This window comes from Fistularia commersonii, chromosome 21 (genome assembly GCF_037954325.1).
Source record: "Fistularia commersonii isolate RoL2024-O1a breed Wild chromosome 21, RoL_Fcom_v1.0, whole genome shotgun sequence".
Taxonomy (NCBI): domain Eukaryota; kingdom Metazoa; phylum Chordata; class Actinopteri; order Syngnathiformes; family Fistulariidae; genus Fistularia; species Fistularia commersonii.
Window position 1 is genome coordinate 8,006,257 of NC_141304.1, and position 17,554 is coordinate 8,023,810.

Below are 17,554 nucleotides of genomic sequence, written 5' to 3' on the forward strand. Positions count from 1 at the left end.
CCAAGGCTTTGCCAGGTTTGATTTCTGTTAGCTTTGTTTTCAGGAAAAGCTCTGCAGCAAGTCAACAGAAAATCCCATTCCAATCCTCATGAAAGGTTACTGAGTTAAACAATGACTCAGTCATTGCTGAGCGAACTGTCATCGAGGTCTTTCTGTGTTTTCTTTATCTTATTTTAATGCCTGTCAACAAATCAAAGGTTCTCTGTCATTTTGGCAGGCCATCCTGTCCCACATGCGTGTGGAGTGCAAATGTCACGGCGTGTCAGGTTCATGTGAGGTGAAAACCTGCTGGAAAGCCATGCCTCCGTTTCGCAAGGTGGGCAACGTCATCAAGGAGAAGTTCGACGGTGCCACTGAGGTGGAGCAGCGAAAATCGGGCACGACCAAAATTCTGGTCCCTCGCAACTCCCAGTTCAAACCTCATACAGATGAAGATCTGGTCTACCTGGAACCGAGCCCAGACTTCTGCGACTATGACCCGCGCACACCAGGCATGCTCGGTACAGTGGGCCGCCAGTGTAACAGAACCTCAAAGGCTATAGACGGCTGCGAGTTGATGTGCTGTGGACGCGGCTTCCAGACACAGGAGGTGGAGGTGGTGGACAGGTGCAGCTGTAAGTTTCACTGGTGCTGTTATGTCAAATGCAAACAGTGCCGCAAAATGGTGGAAATGCATACATGCCGGTGATGGAGGTCAGGGGGCGAAGCTGACAAACATAACAAACGCCCTGCACTCATCAATTGCAAGGACAGAGAGGACATGGAGGACTTGTGAAGCTCTCTCCTCCTATTTGAACCAACCAACCCCTCATACTATGGAAACTGACTGCGTGGCTGAGAGGTCAAAGATTGTTTCATTCATTTTTAATGCAGTTTTTTTTTTCTTCTCAACAAGATGGAATCTTTCCCTCTCACCTCCCTTTCTGTGCTTCTTATTTTTGTAATGTTTAACTTATTTGTTGAGACTGAGGGAATGGAGGCCTGGATATCCAAAAAACAGACACAAATGGTGGTAAAAGATCAACAGCACCCAAAGGTGGATGGGTGGGCTATGGTTCGGGGGGGAAGGGACGCTGTTCGCCCGCTGTCCTCGCTGCTGCTGCTGCTTTGGGGATTCATTCAAAGTGCTGCATGTCAATGGAGAGTTTGTCAATAGATGGACAACAAAGAGGAAACCATCACACAGAGACTTTCTGTAATGTGCTTTGTGTTCTTGACTGTGCTGAGCTAAGGTTCAGCCGCCGTCACGTAATTTACTATTCCTCTTGCCATGCCCTGATGCTGCTCTACTCACACACACACAGACACTATTTCCGCAAGAGGGTGGATAATGATATATGGAGTCACTTTTATATCATAATTGTGTGACAGGATTGCAATTCACTAAGTGATTTGAGAGCAAAACTGTCAGAAGAAAGACTGCAAGTAAAATAATTTTGTCATTGAAAACCAAACAATGCCAATTCATACCTTTGGTTGCAAATCTAAAGGTTTTGATCTAAAGTCCTGAGGTATTGTGATAAATTCCTGGCATTTTTCTGTGGAAATACAAAAAACTGAATTTTCTCTACAAAAGTTTGGAATGGGAATACAAAAGCATTTGTTTCCAAATATGAATAAAAAAAAAACTCCTGGCTAATCCAAAACGTATCCTTAAAAAATGCCAAAGCTATGTTGGCAAATAAAATTGTCATTACAAATACAAACTCTCGTGCAGTACTGTACATGTCTATGTTTTTCTGTTTTCTGTGTGACGGACATGCAAAACAAACGATCAAAACAACAATTTGTTTGATTTTTGGAATTAACATTCTTTGTAATTTTGGTCTCAAATCACTGTGTCGATTGCAAACCCGTTGTTTTGGATTGTGTAATAAACATATAAAAGTAACTTCATGATGATAGACAGGTGTAAGCCACTATCAGCTCCTTCCAGTCTTTTCTGTAGCTCCATAGAATTTCAAGGTGATTGGCACTGGACATAAACACATACACAGCTAATATGCAAACTTTAAATGTGCACCTGAATTAAGTGTCAGGTTTCAGCTCAGATTGATACTTGTAGCTTCCTGCATGTTAATGTCTATCAAATGCGAGACTGCTTAATGCAAAACACAAGCAAACACATGGAGACACTTGTGCATCAAGCAAAAACAATATAAACACTTCTAAAGGCTTACTGTGCATGTTCACCGTTCATGATGACTGAAGCACTTTCTCTCCAACTGCACATACAGCCCTCACCCCATCGCAATAAACTTTAAGCTGTGTGTTCTGCCTTCCCAGTGGGCACACACACACACACACACACACACACACACACACACACACACACACACACACACACGTGATGCGCCAGGCCTGGCTCAACTTGTGTCACCACCATAAAGCCACGTTTGCCTATCGTAATATGCTATCATAATAGAGGCATACTGTAGATCTGTAAAAACCTATACACTGAAGAAGATTATACTGCCTATGAATGTATGTTAATATGGAATATATGCTGTGTAAAAAATGAACTGTTGTGGCTTCTTTCAGAACAACCTACGTGTGTAGTGAGTGTGCTACCCAGACAGACAAAACACGAGCAAGAAAAAGTATGTGAGCAAAATTGAAGGTGAATGATAGTAGGTCTGGTTTCACCATCAACACTCACACCCAAACACACACACACACACACACCCAAACACCACTGCTAATAGACATACACATATTTCAATCAAATCAGCAGTTTCTCCGAGACGCATTTTTATGTGGTCACATTGTGCAACATGCGATATTTTTTGTTTCTTTTTCTACAAACACAATTTATACACCATATCTCATCTCATACAGTACATGGAGCTGAGCTAGAAGGATGTGCTTTTGCAAGCAGCCACTCGCTGCCTGAGACACTCTGGGCTGCAGAAAGAACACGGGCAGGAACACTGGGATAGACAGGGATTACAGCAAAATGCAGACCACATGGCAGAAGCCTTTTCCCTCCCTCTGTCCCTGTCAATATCATACCCCCTAACACACCACCACCTTCACCACCATTCTATCTCCTGCAATATCTTTGACTTACTTTGGTTCCAGTACTCTACCCCACTGCGGAAAAAGTAACAGTAACCACTCACAGTCTGCAACAGCAGGGATCTGTGCTTCATTAAGCCACCATGATGGCCTAGATGAGGTGGGTGGTGGTAGCCACACTGATTGGGAATGTCTGTGGCCGTTTGTGCCTGTGTGTATGTGTGTGTGTGTGTTTGTGTGTGTACTCAGCCTGTCAGCCAGTCAGTCAGTCAGAGAACTCAATGCCTCTTGTGGTTTGCTGCGGTTGTGGCGGAGACAAGAGGCTGACAGTAGGATTTTACCACTTACCCCTTGTGTGTGTGTGTGTGTGTGTGTGTGTGTGTGTGTGTGTGTGTGTGTGTGTGTGTGTGTGTGTGTGTGTGTGTGTGTGAAAATTAAGATGCAAGAAATACTGGCTTATGAAGGCTCAGGCACTTATTTGTGGTATGAAGCCACTCCAGCTGATATTTTGTACAGATACCCAACAAAGACAATTTTTTAGCCAAAATAGAAAAGAATTATAACTCCTGTCAAATTGATTGACAGGAGTTTGAAAAAATTACTCCGAAGGGACTGCTTCATCATCACAATATTTTTTAAATGTAAATGTTGAATTTATCTTATTACTGAATTAGGTTGCAGTCATGCACAAATACATAAATGTTACCCTACCATTAAATGTCCCATTTACAAAGCACTGTGTAAGCAGAGTGTGCTCGGGCATGGCGCGCCAGCTGTGTGCATGTTCCAAACTAGCAACTGAGCCAGCTTGTACTGATACTGCATGATAACTGCACACCTAAGCTGTCATCCAGTGTTCAGTGTAGAATCCTGAGAGGATTACATATTAAGAAAGCACCTATAGCACGAGCTCTGAATTATCAACAGCAACTGATTAGCAATTTAACATTTTGAAACCCAGCGAGTGAAAGGGTCAAATCGTAAAAAGTAACCAATAGACCTCCATCAGACAGACACATGGGCTTTCTACCTGTAAACATTTAAATAGTGATCATCTTTGTGAAGAATAGTTTCAAATAATCACACATCTTCTCTTCACTGTTTAATAGAAAGATAGATACATTACCAACATATATATGAGTGTTATACTATGGAGAGTTTTACACTTTTCAGTCAATGGAGAAGATAAGGAATTAATATGACTGATTTGTTTTTGTGTGTGTAACTCATCAGGGGATAAACTGGAAAACGACCTCAACTCTCGTGCTCCAACTCTGCAGGTAAAGATTCCAACTTTTCATATACAATGCAATATTCATTGTTGGAAGATCAAACATATGCGCACCTTGCTCAAGTTTAATTAAGAGTGTTTTGTTACGGTATAAAGACCAGTTCACATTAATAAAGGCCACATAAAAACCTTTATCTTATACATCCATTTTTATATGGACAGCAGTTTTTATCGCCATAACTTTCCATTTGGTGAAAAAAACTTTGCCAATTTTTCTTTGCCATTGCCAAGGGGCCACATTCCTGGTTGGGTTTGATTATGTTGCAATATTGTGAATTAGCCGTGTGCGGTATACTGTTAACACTGGGAGGCACGCCTTCTCATCACCTACTTCTACAATGTATTTCATGTCAGAGTGCAAGGAAGAAGTCAATTAAAAGAACAGGTGAGCAGAATATGCAAATTTCAAATAAATGGATTATAAACACCTGCACAAAATGCCAATCAGATCTCAAAGCAATGGAAAAATGAAAGCATCTGAAGGTAAATCCTGGAAAAAGACCCAAGAATTAAGCAATTATCTAGAATTGTTCCTGAAGAGAGAGAGTTTGAGACCAAAATCCACAGAATATTGAGCATTGTTACGTTATGTTGACCAATAAATAAATTTAACTCAAGGCTCTGTTTGTTGTTTCGACTTTTTCAATTTGTTAATGTTTAAAATGTATTTTATTGCAACTTCCCCTGATTCTTGTGTTGTTGAGAAACAGATTAGATTTTTCTTTGGTAATTGTGTTGGTAATAGTCTGTGTGCACAAAATAATGTTTACTCACGCAGTAATTCTTGCTAATTTTCAAAGAGTTGTAGGCCAGAGGTTTTTCCAAACTTGGTGGACGGCTTTTCTTGAGGATTTTTGGTGACTACCATGTTCATTCTTGTCCTCAAACATGCATTTTATGTCGCTTTGACATAAAAAAACAAGTAGTCCCTCAACCCAGAAGACCACATTATACCATGTTTCTTCTGAACAAAGAACACATTTAGATACTTGTTTCAATGCAATGGGAAATTTCATGTGAATGAGGGAAACCAAGCACAATGTTGAAACAGACAATAGAAGACATTTATTTAAACTAAAGATTCTGCAACAATTGGTTGCCTCATAAGAAAAATTTCTTCTGCAAGATATATCTTGACTATGACTTGGACTTCTGTGGGCAGACAAGCCTTCATTCAATCAGGTTATTAAAACAATGTTCTACCGGTACACCTGTGAAAGATTTATTCCTGGAAGAAGGCATGACAATTCTCTTAAAAAAGACTACTGGGAGCGCAACTTAGTACCCGTTAGCATTTGGTTGATTACCCATGCAATGATACCAGTTTTTATCCAACACAGCTGAAACGCTTATTTTTCTCCATTTTCTTTGCCTAGTCAACTCTGTTGGCAACTTCTGTGTCTTTGTCATCGCTTCTGCAAATTCCATCTGTCTATGCTCAGACGAGGCTTAAAATTATTTGGTCAGGATTTTACTGGAGGGAAATATATACAATTATAGCCACACTCAATCGTCACAACTTTCCATGACTGGATTTAGTGTTTACAAGGCCAGTTTTTCTACTGTATTTGTTTCAGGTGCATTTGTGATGTTAGGGGTGACATGCAAGGAAAAAGGAAAAATGGAGCATAAAGATGTGCTTTCTTATGACTATTCCTTATATAGATACGTTTGCATGCCAGTGTAGATGTAACAGTTCTATACGTGGTCCTGGAAAATGATTGCTATGCTTTTTAGGCATGAGAGAATCACTACTGGACAATAAGGGCGTAATGTATCTTGTTGTGTTGTAGATTAAATAACATCTCAAACATTGCCTTAGAAATATATGTCTGAGTGGTGCTCCCTCTCCCTTTCTGTATGTGTCCATGAAGGGTTAACAGTGCAGGTTGGCTGGATGTTAATGCCACTTTACTCAGAACCTAGGAGAAGGCTGGCTTTAGCCCAGTCCTTGGCCTCTCCCAAACTCCCAGATCTCTTCAGCATACTTCTCATATTAAAAGAAAACAAGTTACACAAATGAGACAGATGGTTCTTGTTTGTGATGACAGTTGCAATTCTTTCTCCCCCGGCCTCCTCCCCACTCCTTCCCCCCCGGCACTCCTCTGGTGTCTTTGCTGTTTTCTGCTTTGAAAGGGCCACACTGTACAACACAAATGCAGAAAGCGTAAGAGTCGGGCCTCGTGGGCATCCAGACAAGGACAGCAGATTTGTCCATGTACTTTTTTTGGATTTTATTAAATATTTGACCATTGTGATGCTTTTATGTTGTTTTTGCTCTTGAAGGTTAAACTGGGACATACAGTTTAACCCACTGAATTCTTCCAACTGCCACATTTACGCAACATGTTTACGTAAATGCGGCGGTATATTTGTAATTGTAAACCTTTTTTTATGTGAAGTATTAAAGTATTAAACTGTCCAACTCTACACAAATCAAGGTTTGTAATAAGATGTGTATCATTACGCGGTGACTATACTTTAGCCCTAAAATGAAAAGTAATACTGTGGACCATCGGGTTCACTGGTCTACGTTACTAGAATTATTTTCGAGACAAAGGAGGACATTAAGAATTATTATATTATTTTCAAACATGCCTTGAATTAGCTGCGCTCTGCTTTTGAACCCATTGACTATGTACTAGTCAATGCCAAACCAAGTGTGGCGCCAAGAGTGACCGATCTATCGCGCAGCAGTTGGTAATATAAGAGCATCAGGTGACAACACCTTGATGACAACCACATAAACTGGAAAACATCATCTTGACAGTGTCCTATTTTAGGGAAATCTCTAACCCAACTTCTAAATCCTACCTACAGCTGTGAGACCTACCAGGATGGGGACAAAACTTGGCATCTCAGTTTGTTTTCATTCTGTGAGTAAATGAAACCAAGAGCCTTTTTGATATTAATCAAACATTTTAGGTGCACAAGGACAAGTTTGGCATACCATAAAAAGTCAATATCTAACTTATTGCTTTTTCTTTTACCATAAAATAGCTTAAAATGGTCCTATTACAGGCATTAATTTAACTCATTTTTTTTAAGTATTATCATCATCAATTCAGTTTCACTGAGACAGTTTTTTCCTTCAGGGGTCCTCACATTGAATCATCTTCCTCCATCTAACCCTATTCTCTGCACTTCCCTCACACTAATTTACTTCATGTCCCCTTTCCATACAACAGTAAATCACCTCTATGGTCGTCTTCTTCTGGGGCTACTGTCTGCCGGTTCCAACCTCAGCACCCTCTAGCAAGATATTCACAATCCCTCCCTTGCACATGTCCAAACCATGTCAGTCTGGCCTCTGACTGTACCTCCAATGCTGCTGACTCTAAACAAGACAACATTGCTGGAATCACCACCATCTTCAACATCCCTCAATCTGGCTGGTATTCTTTTGTCCCACATCACATCTGGCAATCCCACCCCCCTTCAACTGGCTTGCATACTTTTTTCACTTCTTTCCCACTTTCCCTGTTTCTCCAGATTGTGGATCCGAGTGTTCTTAAAATCCTCCTCCTTCTTTTACTTTACTCCCTGTAACCTCACTGTTCTGCTCGGGTCCTTCTCATTCACACAGATGCACCACGTCTTGCTGAAATTAATCTTCATTCCTTTCCTTTCCAGGGCATACCTCCATCACAATATCATCTGCCATGGTCCGATAGAAGATATTGATGATTCCTGTCTAACCTCATCCGTCAGCTTGTCCATTACCATAATAACAAAAGGGGGCCCAGAGTTGATCTCTGAGAAAGTCCAACCTCCACCTTGAATTCCTCTGTCACACAGATGGCACACCTTGCTACCGTCTTACACCTCATATATGTCCTGCACCACTCTAACATCCCGCTCAACAGACATCACGTCTGCAAGTATTCAATAATTAATGATAGAAAATAAAAGCATACATTATGTAAATAAGCAATTAGTTTGATTTTCGTTTTTATTGCCATTTTTTTTTTTTTGCCTTTTAATATCAAGTTTGCCTTGAGAAATATGTAAATATCGATGATGAATTGTGATGAACATGATCTTTGATAAATATATTTAACCCTTAATATTCATTATTGTGATATCCCCTATTTTGGCAGTTAGGAAGGATTGACCCCAATTTGACGTTATTCAACAAAGCTCTTAAATACCTCATTTAAACTCAAAAAAGTGAAAAGTTTGCTTGACACAGTCATTGTGCTATGAGATTAAGTGAGGACATAGATCATCATATTTGCTGAACTTTTGCCCTCTGAAGTCTTTGTGCAGGTCATTGTGTGTAAATGGTTTCCTTTGCTTCTTCCCTCACTGAGAGTTTACAAGGACTTGAAAGACGGACTCTGGATTCCCATGAATGTTGGCAGTTATTCATCACATTCGGTCATCGCATTCATCGCTGGTGCAGACAAACCCACACATACACAAACGTATGCATACCCTTTTGACCTGCAACTCCAACCCAAAGGTGTTTGCTAGTTAACTCATGCAAGCTACAATAAACAGAGAAGCCAAACAACAGTATCAGGTACAGTATCTTTTTAAAAAACACTATCCAATTAAACTTACCATCCATAAAATAATTTTGAAACAGAATATTCCTGAAAACTGAGTCATGCAAAAATATTTTCAATTGCCAGGCTTTTATATAGGCATATAATCCCCCAACAAAACTCATGAAAAAGTGTCATGATAGAATCCTTAACATTTTGTTTTATACATCAAACATTTTGTTGCCTCTTCTCGCTGATTTGTGAAGCTGTTTGCAGACTATTATGTTTTTGTGCACTGACTAATTTCACTGTCAATTATATCAAATTGTCATTTAACCCTCATAAAGGGTGAGGTGGGTAGATGATTGGCCAGCCCTGAATCTGAAACTCAGCCAATTGTTTTGATGGATTGAGTCAATCCAAAATAATATTCTCCACTGTTACTGCCAGTATGAGGCAATTATTGACAGAAGCAGAGTCAAAATGAAAACCATACTTGGCATCTTATGCTTATCATTATTGAGTTATCTAAATTCTATTTTAAATTTCCTAAAGGATAGTTAATACAGTGGATGTCACTGTATTTTTTATTGAATGAGTATATTTACATATTTAATGCATTTTGGAATAATTAAGCTTGGTGTCCAGAAAACCAATGAGAGGACAACTCGGAGCAGTTTTGTGGACTGTATAACATTTTCATCTATTATGAAAACTCATCTTGACAAAAAAACCTCTTCAGGAAATGATGGCTTATATTGAAATAGAGAATGTCGCGAGCCATTTGCTCTTTTGAATTTCACTGCGGTCCAACGGAATCCTTATATTCCACCTCTAGTATGTAACAGATAGTAATTTGTGCACAAATTACCTTTTATAGCAAAGGTTATGCAATTAGACAGTTAACACATTTAATAGACAGATAATATGGTCTGTGAAGTTGCATTTTGATCACCTACACTTGAAAAGGGCAAGCCCTGGCCATATTATTGGATGATCATTCATATATTATGGACATGCTAAATTCTTTTAGGGGTGTTCACTCAATGAGATGAAGCGTGATATCATAAGAGAGCAAGGCATTTTCCTTTTTCAAGACTGTGAAACAAGTTAAAGATTATGGTGGAAAAAAAAAGGATCAGTGCATGCTATAATGGTAGACATTGAACAAATTCTTTTATAAGATAAAAGGTATGGATATTAAAGATTCCAAAAAAAGAATCTGCATGACAGAACTAGTATACAGCAAATCTAAGTTCACGTATATATCTCACGGGATTTATGTCTCATACAATGCCTCTCTGACTGCACTTGCATTTTTTTCATGACCTTATGAGAATAAATCAAGCTAAATTATGTTGTTTATTAGTGTTATGAGTCTGGTAAGTTGTGCTTTCAGAATATGAAATAGTATCAGTGTTTTTCTTACTTATAAAACATACATGCACACTTACCATTTGTAATCAATCACATTCTTTTTTTATTTTACTTTTTGTGCTGTGTAAGACTACACTATAAAAATGAACACAATAATTCAAAATCCCCGCTCCCTTATCCTGGTGCAGGGTTTTGTGTGTCCCAATGATCCCCAGGAGCTATGTTGTCAGGGGACTTTTGCCCCTGGTAGGGTCACTCATGCCTGCACCCATGGGGCTCAACCCAAAGGGGCAACACTGGTCCCCCTTCCCTTGGGTTCACCACCCATAGGAGGGACCATGGGGATTGTGTGCGATGTGAGGTGGTTGGTGGCCTGAGCAGGGAACCTTGGCAGTCTGATCTGCGGCTTCAGAAGCTGCCTTTAGGAACATGGTAAATTATCACTCTGGCAGGGAAGGTTTCGAAGTTCCAGCTTGTATAGTTGGACTTCCCTCAACCCACAGCTTAGGCTCTGGAACCAGGCCTCTTGAGAAGGGTTGGACTCTTTCCCACTCAGGAGTTGCTGGAGGCGCTGGGCAGGTGTGCAGGTGTGGGCATATTGTCCCCCAACTCGGCACCTGCGTGGACGAGAGGGTTGCCTCCCTCTGCTTTCGGGTTGGGGGACAGGTTCTGAGATATGTGTGCATCTATGGACCCAACACCAGGTCAGACTACCCACCCTTTTTAGGGTCCCGAGAGGGGCTACTAGAGAGGACTCATGTCGGGGACTCCCTCGTCTTACTGGGGGACTTCAACGATCATGTGAACAGCTACAGACCTGGGAAGATGTGGTTGGGAGGAACAGTTACCTCCGATCTGAACCCGACCTGTGTTGTTATTGGACTTCTGTGCTCATCGGTGCTTGTCAAGGACTGTCCATAACGAATACCATGTTCAGACATTAAGGTGTTCACATGTGCGCCTGGCACCAGGATACCTTAGGCTGCAGTTCAGTGATCAATTTCACGGCCGTATAATTGGACTTGAGATCACATGTTGTGGACACTCAGGTGAAGAAAGGGGAGGAGCTGTCAACTGATCACCATTTGGTGTTGAGCTGGCTTTGATAGTGGGGGAGGATTGTGGTCAGACCTGGCAGACCCAAATTTCATTGTGAGGATCAGTTGAGTACATCTGTCCCCCCCGCGTCAGAAAGAGTTTCAACTCCCACCTCTGGCAGAGCCAACCACATCCCAGGGGAGGTGGGGGACATTGAGTCCAAGTGTTCTGTACCCCCAGTGTTGAATCAGCAGACCTGAGCTGTGGCCACTCCAGAGGGCAGCTGACAGGTATCGGCAGGCCAAGTGGCACAGCAGCTGTGGTAGTTGCTGAGGCAAAAACTTGGCTGTGGGACGAGTTTGGTGAGGCCATAGAGAACAACTTTTAGAAAGAGATTCTGGTCCTCCATCAGGTGGCTCGGGTGGGAACAGCACAATACGCCGTCAACACTTTGTACAGTGGAAGTATTGGGCTGCTGGCCTCAACTTGGGATGTTCTGGATCAGTGGGAGGAATACTTCCAAGGCCTCCTCAATCCCAACGACATGCCTTCCAATGAGGGGGTCTTTGATGTGGACTCTCTGTGGTCTTTGATGAGGCTAAAAGTTGCCAAGTTAGTCAAGCTTCTCGGTGGCAGGGCCCAGGGGGTGGATGAGTTTTGCCCTAGATTCCTTAATGCTCTGAATGTCGTGGGGCTGTCCTGGCTGACACACCTCTGAAGCATCTCGTTGAAAGCGTGGCAGTGCTGCTGGAATGGTAGACTGGGTTGGTGACCCTACTCTTTAAAAGGGGGGATCAGAGGGTGTGCTCCAACTACAGGGGGGATTACACTCCTCGGTTTTCCTGGTAAACTACTCAGGGTGATGGAGAGAAGGCCCAACGGGTCGTTGAACCTCGGATCCAGGAGGAGCAGCGTGGGTTTTTCATACTGGCCGTGGCTTGTTGGACTAGCTCTACACCCCTGGCAAGGTCCTTTTAGAGCACAAGAGCGTTTGTCCAACCAGTCTACATGTGTTTTGTAGACCTGTACAAGGCATTCAAGCATGTTCTGTAAAATGGGCTGCTCAGTCCTTGTATGAATGGGATCCAGAGCATGGTCCTTTTTCAATTGTAAGTTGGACTTATTTTTGGTGGGGATTTTAACTCTACAAGGGTTGTCCGTGGTCATCAGTTCTGTTCATAATTTTCTGGACAGAATTTCCAGGCACAACCAGGGCATCGAGGGGATCCGGTTTGGAGGACCCAGGATCGAGTTTCTGCTTTTTTGCGGATGATGTGGTTCTGTTGGCTTCATCGGACCATGTTCACAGCCAAACATGAAGCAGTCATAATGCGGATCAACAACTCTGAGACCATAGTTATCAGCTGGAAACAGATGGAGTGCCCACTCCGGGTAGGGAAGAAGGTCCTGTCTCAAGTGGATAAGTTCATGTATCTTGGAGTCTGGTTAACACCTGGGGAAAGGATTGAACAGGAGATCTACAGGCGGTTTGGTGCAGCAATGATGCAGACTCTGAACCAGACTGTCTTGGTGAAGAAGGAGCTGAGCCAAAAGGAGAAGCTCTCAGTTTCCCTTTCAATCTATTATGCCTCCTGGACGCCTCCCTGGTGAGGTGTTCCTTGCATGTCCAACCGCAAGGAGGCCCCAGGAGAGGAGCCTTTCACCTTTAACACTGGAGAGACTAGGTTTCTAGGCTGGCATGGGAATACCTCGGATTGCCCCCTGGAACAGTTCGACCAAGTGGCCAGGGAGAAGGAAGTCTGCACCTCTCTGCTTCCGCAGCTGCCCCCGCTAACCGATCCCGGATAAGCAGTAGAAGATGGATGGATGGATGGATGGATGGATGGATGGATGGATGGATGGATGGATGGATGGATGGATGGATAATTGATAATTGTATGATATAAATATGCATGCATAATTGTGTAATCACAGTCACTTTTGTGCAGTGATTGTGGAAGAGGATGAAAGAGAAGCTCTGACATCCCATGGGGGACAAAACAAATCACAATGGAGGCTGACATCATTATTCAGACTTCATCTGAATAGTGACACCTCACAGTAAGGATTGACATTCACAGCTTTCAGTCAGACAATCAATACATATCGAATGAATCAGTAAAGCTTTAACGTTTGCTCAGTTTTCGTTAGAAACTGTAAAAATAACACTGTAATCAGTTGATATTTCTTTTAAACAATGTTGAGTTGCTCTCACAAGACAGATATTTTCCTTTATATTAATGAGCATTAGCAATGTAATATATGTTTGCCGTTGTCAGGGGTTGGTAGTCAGACCTGTTTCATCATTTTAACTCTTCCAACATTCCTTATATTTATACTGCTGAGGTACTGGCAGGAAATGAACATGTAGAGCTGGTGCGATGAAAGGACAAGTTAAAGTGGACTATTTAGTTGAAACAAATATAAAATGAGGAACTTCAGAAGTAGAAACTACTGTTCTCTGTTTTGAGGCAGATGACAGATTCCAGGTGTATTATTGCCACCTTCTGTCAAACATATTGCATTACCACTAAGGGACATTAAAACATGGTAAAATTGTACCTATATTTCACAGGCCATATTTTTCCTCACTTTTTTTAATAGTCCTTGAATAAAGAATAACCCAGTCTCTAGTCATGGTTCGGACAATGGCTACAAGAAAGCTACTCAGCAAAATATATATTCCCTTTTATAGAATGGACAGGGACCATATAGTGTTATGATCACATCATCATCAAGACATAGAATTATCCATGTCACAAAGGGAGATTTTTTTCCATATCTCATAGCCGTGAGTCATTAATGAATGGACCCACAGTGCAGAATTTGACAGCAAGACATTACATTATTTCCTTCATGGTCCTTTCTTATTGACTTTTCATACAGTGTGTGGTGATGCTTGATTTACAATTGCAAGCTTTAAGGTGCAACATAGAAGCCTGATTAAAAATAAAAATACCATAGGACAGCAAAACTTTCAGTTTTTTCCTTCAGGGGTCTTCAGAGCAAATCATCCTCCTCCATCAAACGGTATTCTATATTCTCTGCTGTCACACCAACTAACTTCTCGCCATCTTTGACGATGATCTCTTTGGTCTTCCTCTAAACCTCCTGCCTGGCAGTTCCAACTCCAGTATCTTTCTACCAATAAATTTGCTAGCCGTCCTCTGCATGCCCAAACCATCTCAGTCTGGTTTCTCTGACCTTATCTCCAAAACATCTAACATGTGGTGTCCCCTCTGATCCTTTCCATCTTCATTACTCCCAAAGAGTACCTTAACAACATCATTCAGCTCTGCTTCTTGTCTTCTCTACAATGCCACTGTCTCTAAACCACATAGCATCGCTGGTCTCACTTCTGTCTTGTATACATTACCTTTGGCTGATATTCTTTTATCGCACGTTACCTCTGACACTTTTTGCCACCCGTTCCAACCTGCTTGAACATGTCTACCTCTTTTCCACACTCTTCATTGTCTGGATTATTGACTCCAAGTACTTAAAATCCTCCAACTTCTTTATCTCCACTCTCTGTAACCTCATCATTCCACTTTGGTCCCTTCGAGAGGCACAATGTTATTACTGCCATAATGATTATGACTACAGAGCTACTGTCAAGGTTAAAGTGTCATAACACATTTGCAAAATCAACTATTGAACTACTCTGTGAAACTATCCGACACACATTTACTTCTACCTCTAAATTTTACAGTATCATCTTCTACCATGAAAGTGAAAACACTCTGCATCCTGCGCTAATAGTGACACAGAGCAGATATAGACTGAAGCTTCATCTAACAAGATCATGACAAAGATCCACTTGAAACCTTTTAAACAGATGTCTCAGAGCCAGCAAACTGGTCTGGCCTCAAGGATGCGTTCCTGTTGTCCAGGCAGCTCTTCCATTAAGACCTACTTTCGCTGCAGGTTTTGAGGTCCTGTTTAATGTTGGTCAGGTTTTAACCAAAGAAATACTCTCATATCTATGTCTACAATTATCTGTTTCAAACAGGAGGTTGACATGGACCAGGCCATCAAACACAGTAATAATCACATACTGTAATGGAATGACCCTGTCAACCCTCCAAGCCAAACTGAAGCAAGTCCAAACAAACATTTTTGTTTCACGAATTGTCATCACATGATCTGAAGAAAAATCAACATGATGAATCCCCATGATGAATAAGGTCGTTACAGACAACCTTGTTTCAAAACTTGTTGCATGCATTTGCTGTATACACTCACATGCCACAATGCCGGGTCATTCCTTCGGTTGAGATCTTAAATTACAACCACAAAAAAACAAATGGCAACCCAACAATGCCTAACCCCAAGAATCCAAGTGAGCTGCCCAAATGCGAACCAAGACGTAAGAAGCAGCAGGTTGAGTGGGGGGAACTTTCATTGCAGTCAATAACTGGCTACAAGGATCATCCAACAAAGGATCAGATGAGAGCAGAGTCAGATTTCTGGCTTTGGAGTGGTTTCTTTTGACACAAAAGGGAGAGATAATGCCCTTCAGCCCTCTGTGGCTGGGCACCGTGGATTTGGCCCGAGGAGTGCCTGTTCTAAATCATCAGGCCTTAGAAATGAACCCAATCAAATGTAAACATCATGCGCTGTCCAAAAAACTGAAGCCAATGCAAAGTTGATGTATCTCTATTTTCTGTGCACCAGTGTCAAACAGTTTTGCCACCTCCTTCTTATGAATATTAATTATAATTCATAGCAACTACCTGAAGCAGAGCCCATACAGCATTCCCTTGATTTGTTCAGTCAGAAATCCATTCTCAGGTGTTTTACTGCATCTTTGTCACAACATAGCAACATAGCTATTTATACGTATGATAGCTGCGACAGCTTATTCTGTGAGGCCTTGACTGCCACTATGACTCTGTGATGTTACTTCACAACTGTGGCGCCACTATAATTGTGAATCTACTATGACACTTTCAATGACAGATTCCACGATCTATAATTATGATCTGTGGATGATGCATCTGTGAGGCATTTACACAGCTCAGCCTATGTCATCTCAGTCTGGTTGCCTGGTAACCACATTGTGTATCACGATCATCTTATCATTTGTGATTTCACTGCTTCAACACCAGATGACAACAAACAACAAACAATTTCTGATAAATGTTTTTAGAAAACAGATGCAGCCAATACAACCATGTAATATTATTAGAATTATTATCACACTGGGAAAGAAGTGTGATGTCCCAAGGCACCATGGGATGATAAAACCAACCCATTATTGCCGAGGATCACAAGACATCATTTTAAATAATGTGCATATTTCGCTGCTTAACTTCATGGAATTGACTGTTACAACTGTAACATGACATAACTTTAAAGTGACATAACAGATTCCCAAAATCTAAGATCCATCCATCCATCTTCTCCCACTTATCCACTGCTGCCGGAACAGTGAAGCCCAGGCCTCCCTCTCCCCTGCCACATGGTCCAGCTCTTCTGGGGGGACCCCCAAGGCGTTCACTGGCCAGCCTGGAGACATAGTTTCTCCAGCGAGTCTTAGGTCTTCCCCGCAGTCTCCTCCCAGATGGACATGCCAAGAATACCAGCCTGTATGACAGGGTTCGGTACCCCATAATCCTGGTGCACCTCTCATAGGACTGCCCGTGGGACATGGTCAAATGCCTTCTCCAGGTTCACAAAACATATGCAGACTGTTTGGGCAAACTCCATTGCCCCCTCGAGGACCCTGCTAAGGGTATAGAGCCGGTCCATTATTCCATGAACAGGACGGAAACCACACTGCCCCTCTTAAATCCGAGGTTCAACGACCCGGCGAACCCTCTTCTCCTGAATTCTCTACCATTTTATGCTGTCTGGCTACACTCTCATCTACAACTACTTTGCAGTCACAGATCTCTCCCAGGTTACCTCAACAATACAAGATGTACTCTACCTGCGTGGTTCTACCTCCGCTCTTATAAGTTACCCTATGTACCCGTCTTTTCTGGAAAAAAGTGTTCACTATAGCCATTTCCATCCTTTTTGCATTCCTATCCTGTATACCAAATCTGCCCATCACTTCTTCATCCCCTCTATTGCCTGCACCAACATGCCCATTGAAGTCTGCACCAATTACCTGGGCTTGGGACCGGCTCAGGGAGACATCGGCCCGTACCGCCCTGAGACTGCATTGTGAATCCGACTATATCTCGTCGGAATCTCTCAGCCTTGCACACAAGCTCGGGCTCCTTCTCTGCCAGAGACATTACATTCCATGTTACATGAACCAGCTTCTGCAACCAAGGATCAGACCGCCAAAGTCCCCTGCTCCGGCTACTGCCCGGCTCACACTGCACCC

At 42.0% G+C, this 17,554-nt stretch overlaps 1 protein-coding gene across 2 annotated transcripts in view; it reads left to right on the top strand.

Annotated features, from left to right (window-relative positions):
- The window catches only part of wnt4 (wingless-type MMTV integration site family, member 4), a 29,300-nt gene extending 26,778 nt beyond the window's left edge, over positions 1 to 2,522 (top strand). For both annotated transcript variants that reach the window (XM_086168389.1, XM_086168390.1), the window contains exon 6: positions 218 to 2,522. In XM_086168389.1, coding sequence (XP_086024515.1) covers positions 218 to 688 — 471 coding nt within the window. In that variant the 3' untranslated portion in view covers positions 689 to 2,522. The remainder of the gene's footprint in view (positions 1 to 217) is intronic.
- Positions 2,523 to 17,554: the final 15,032 nt, after the last annotated feature.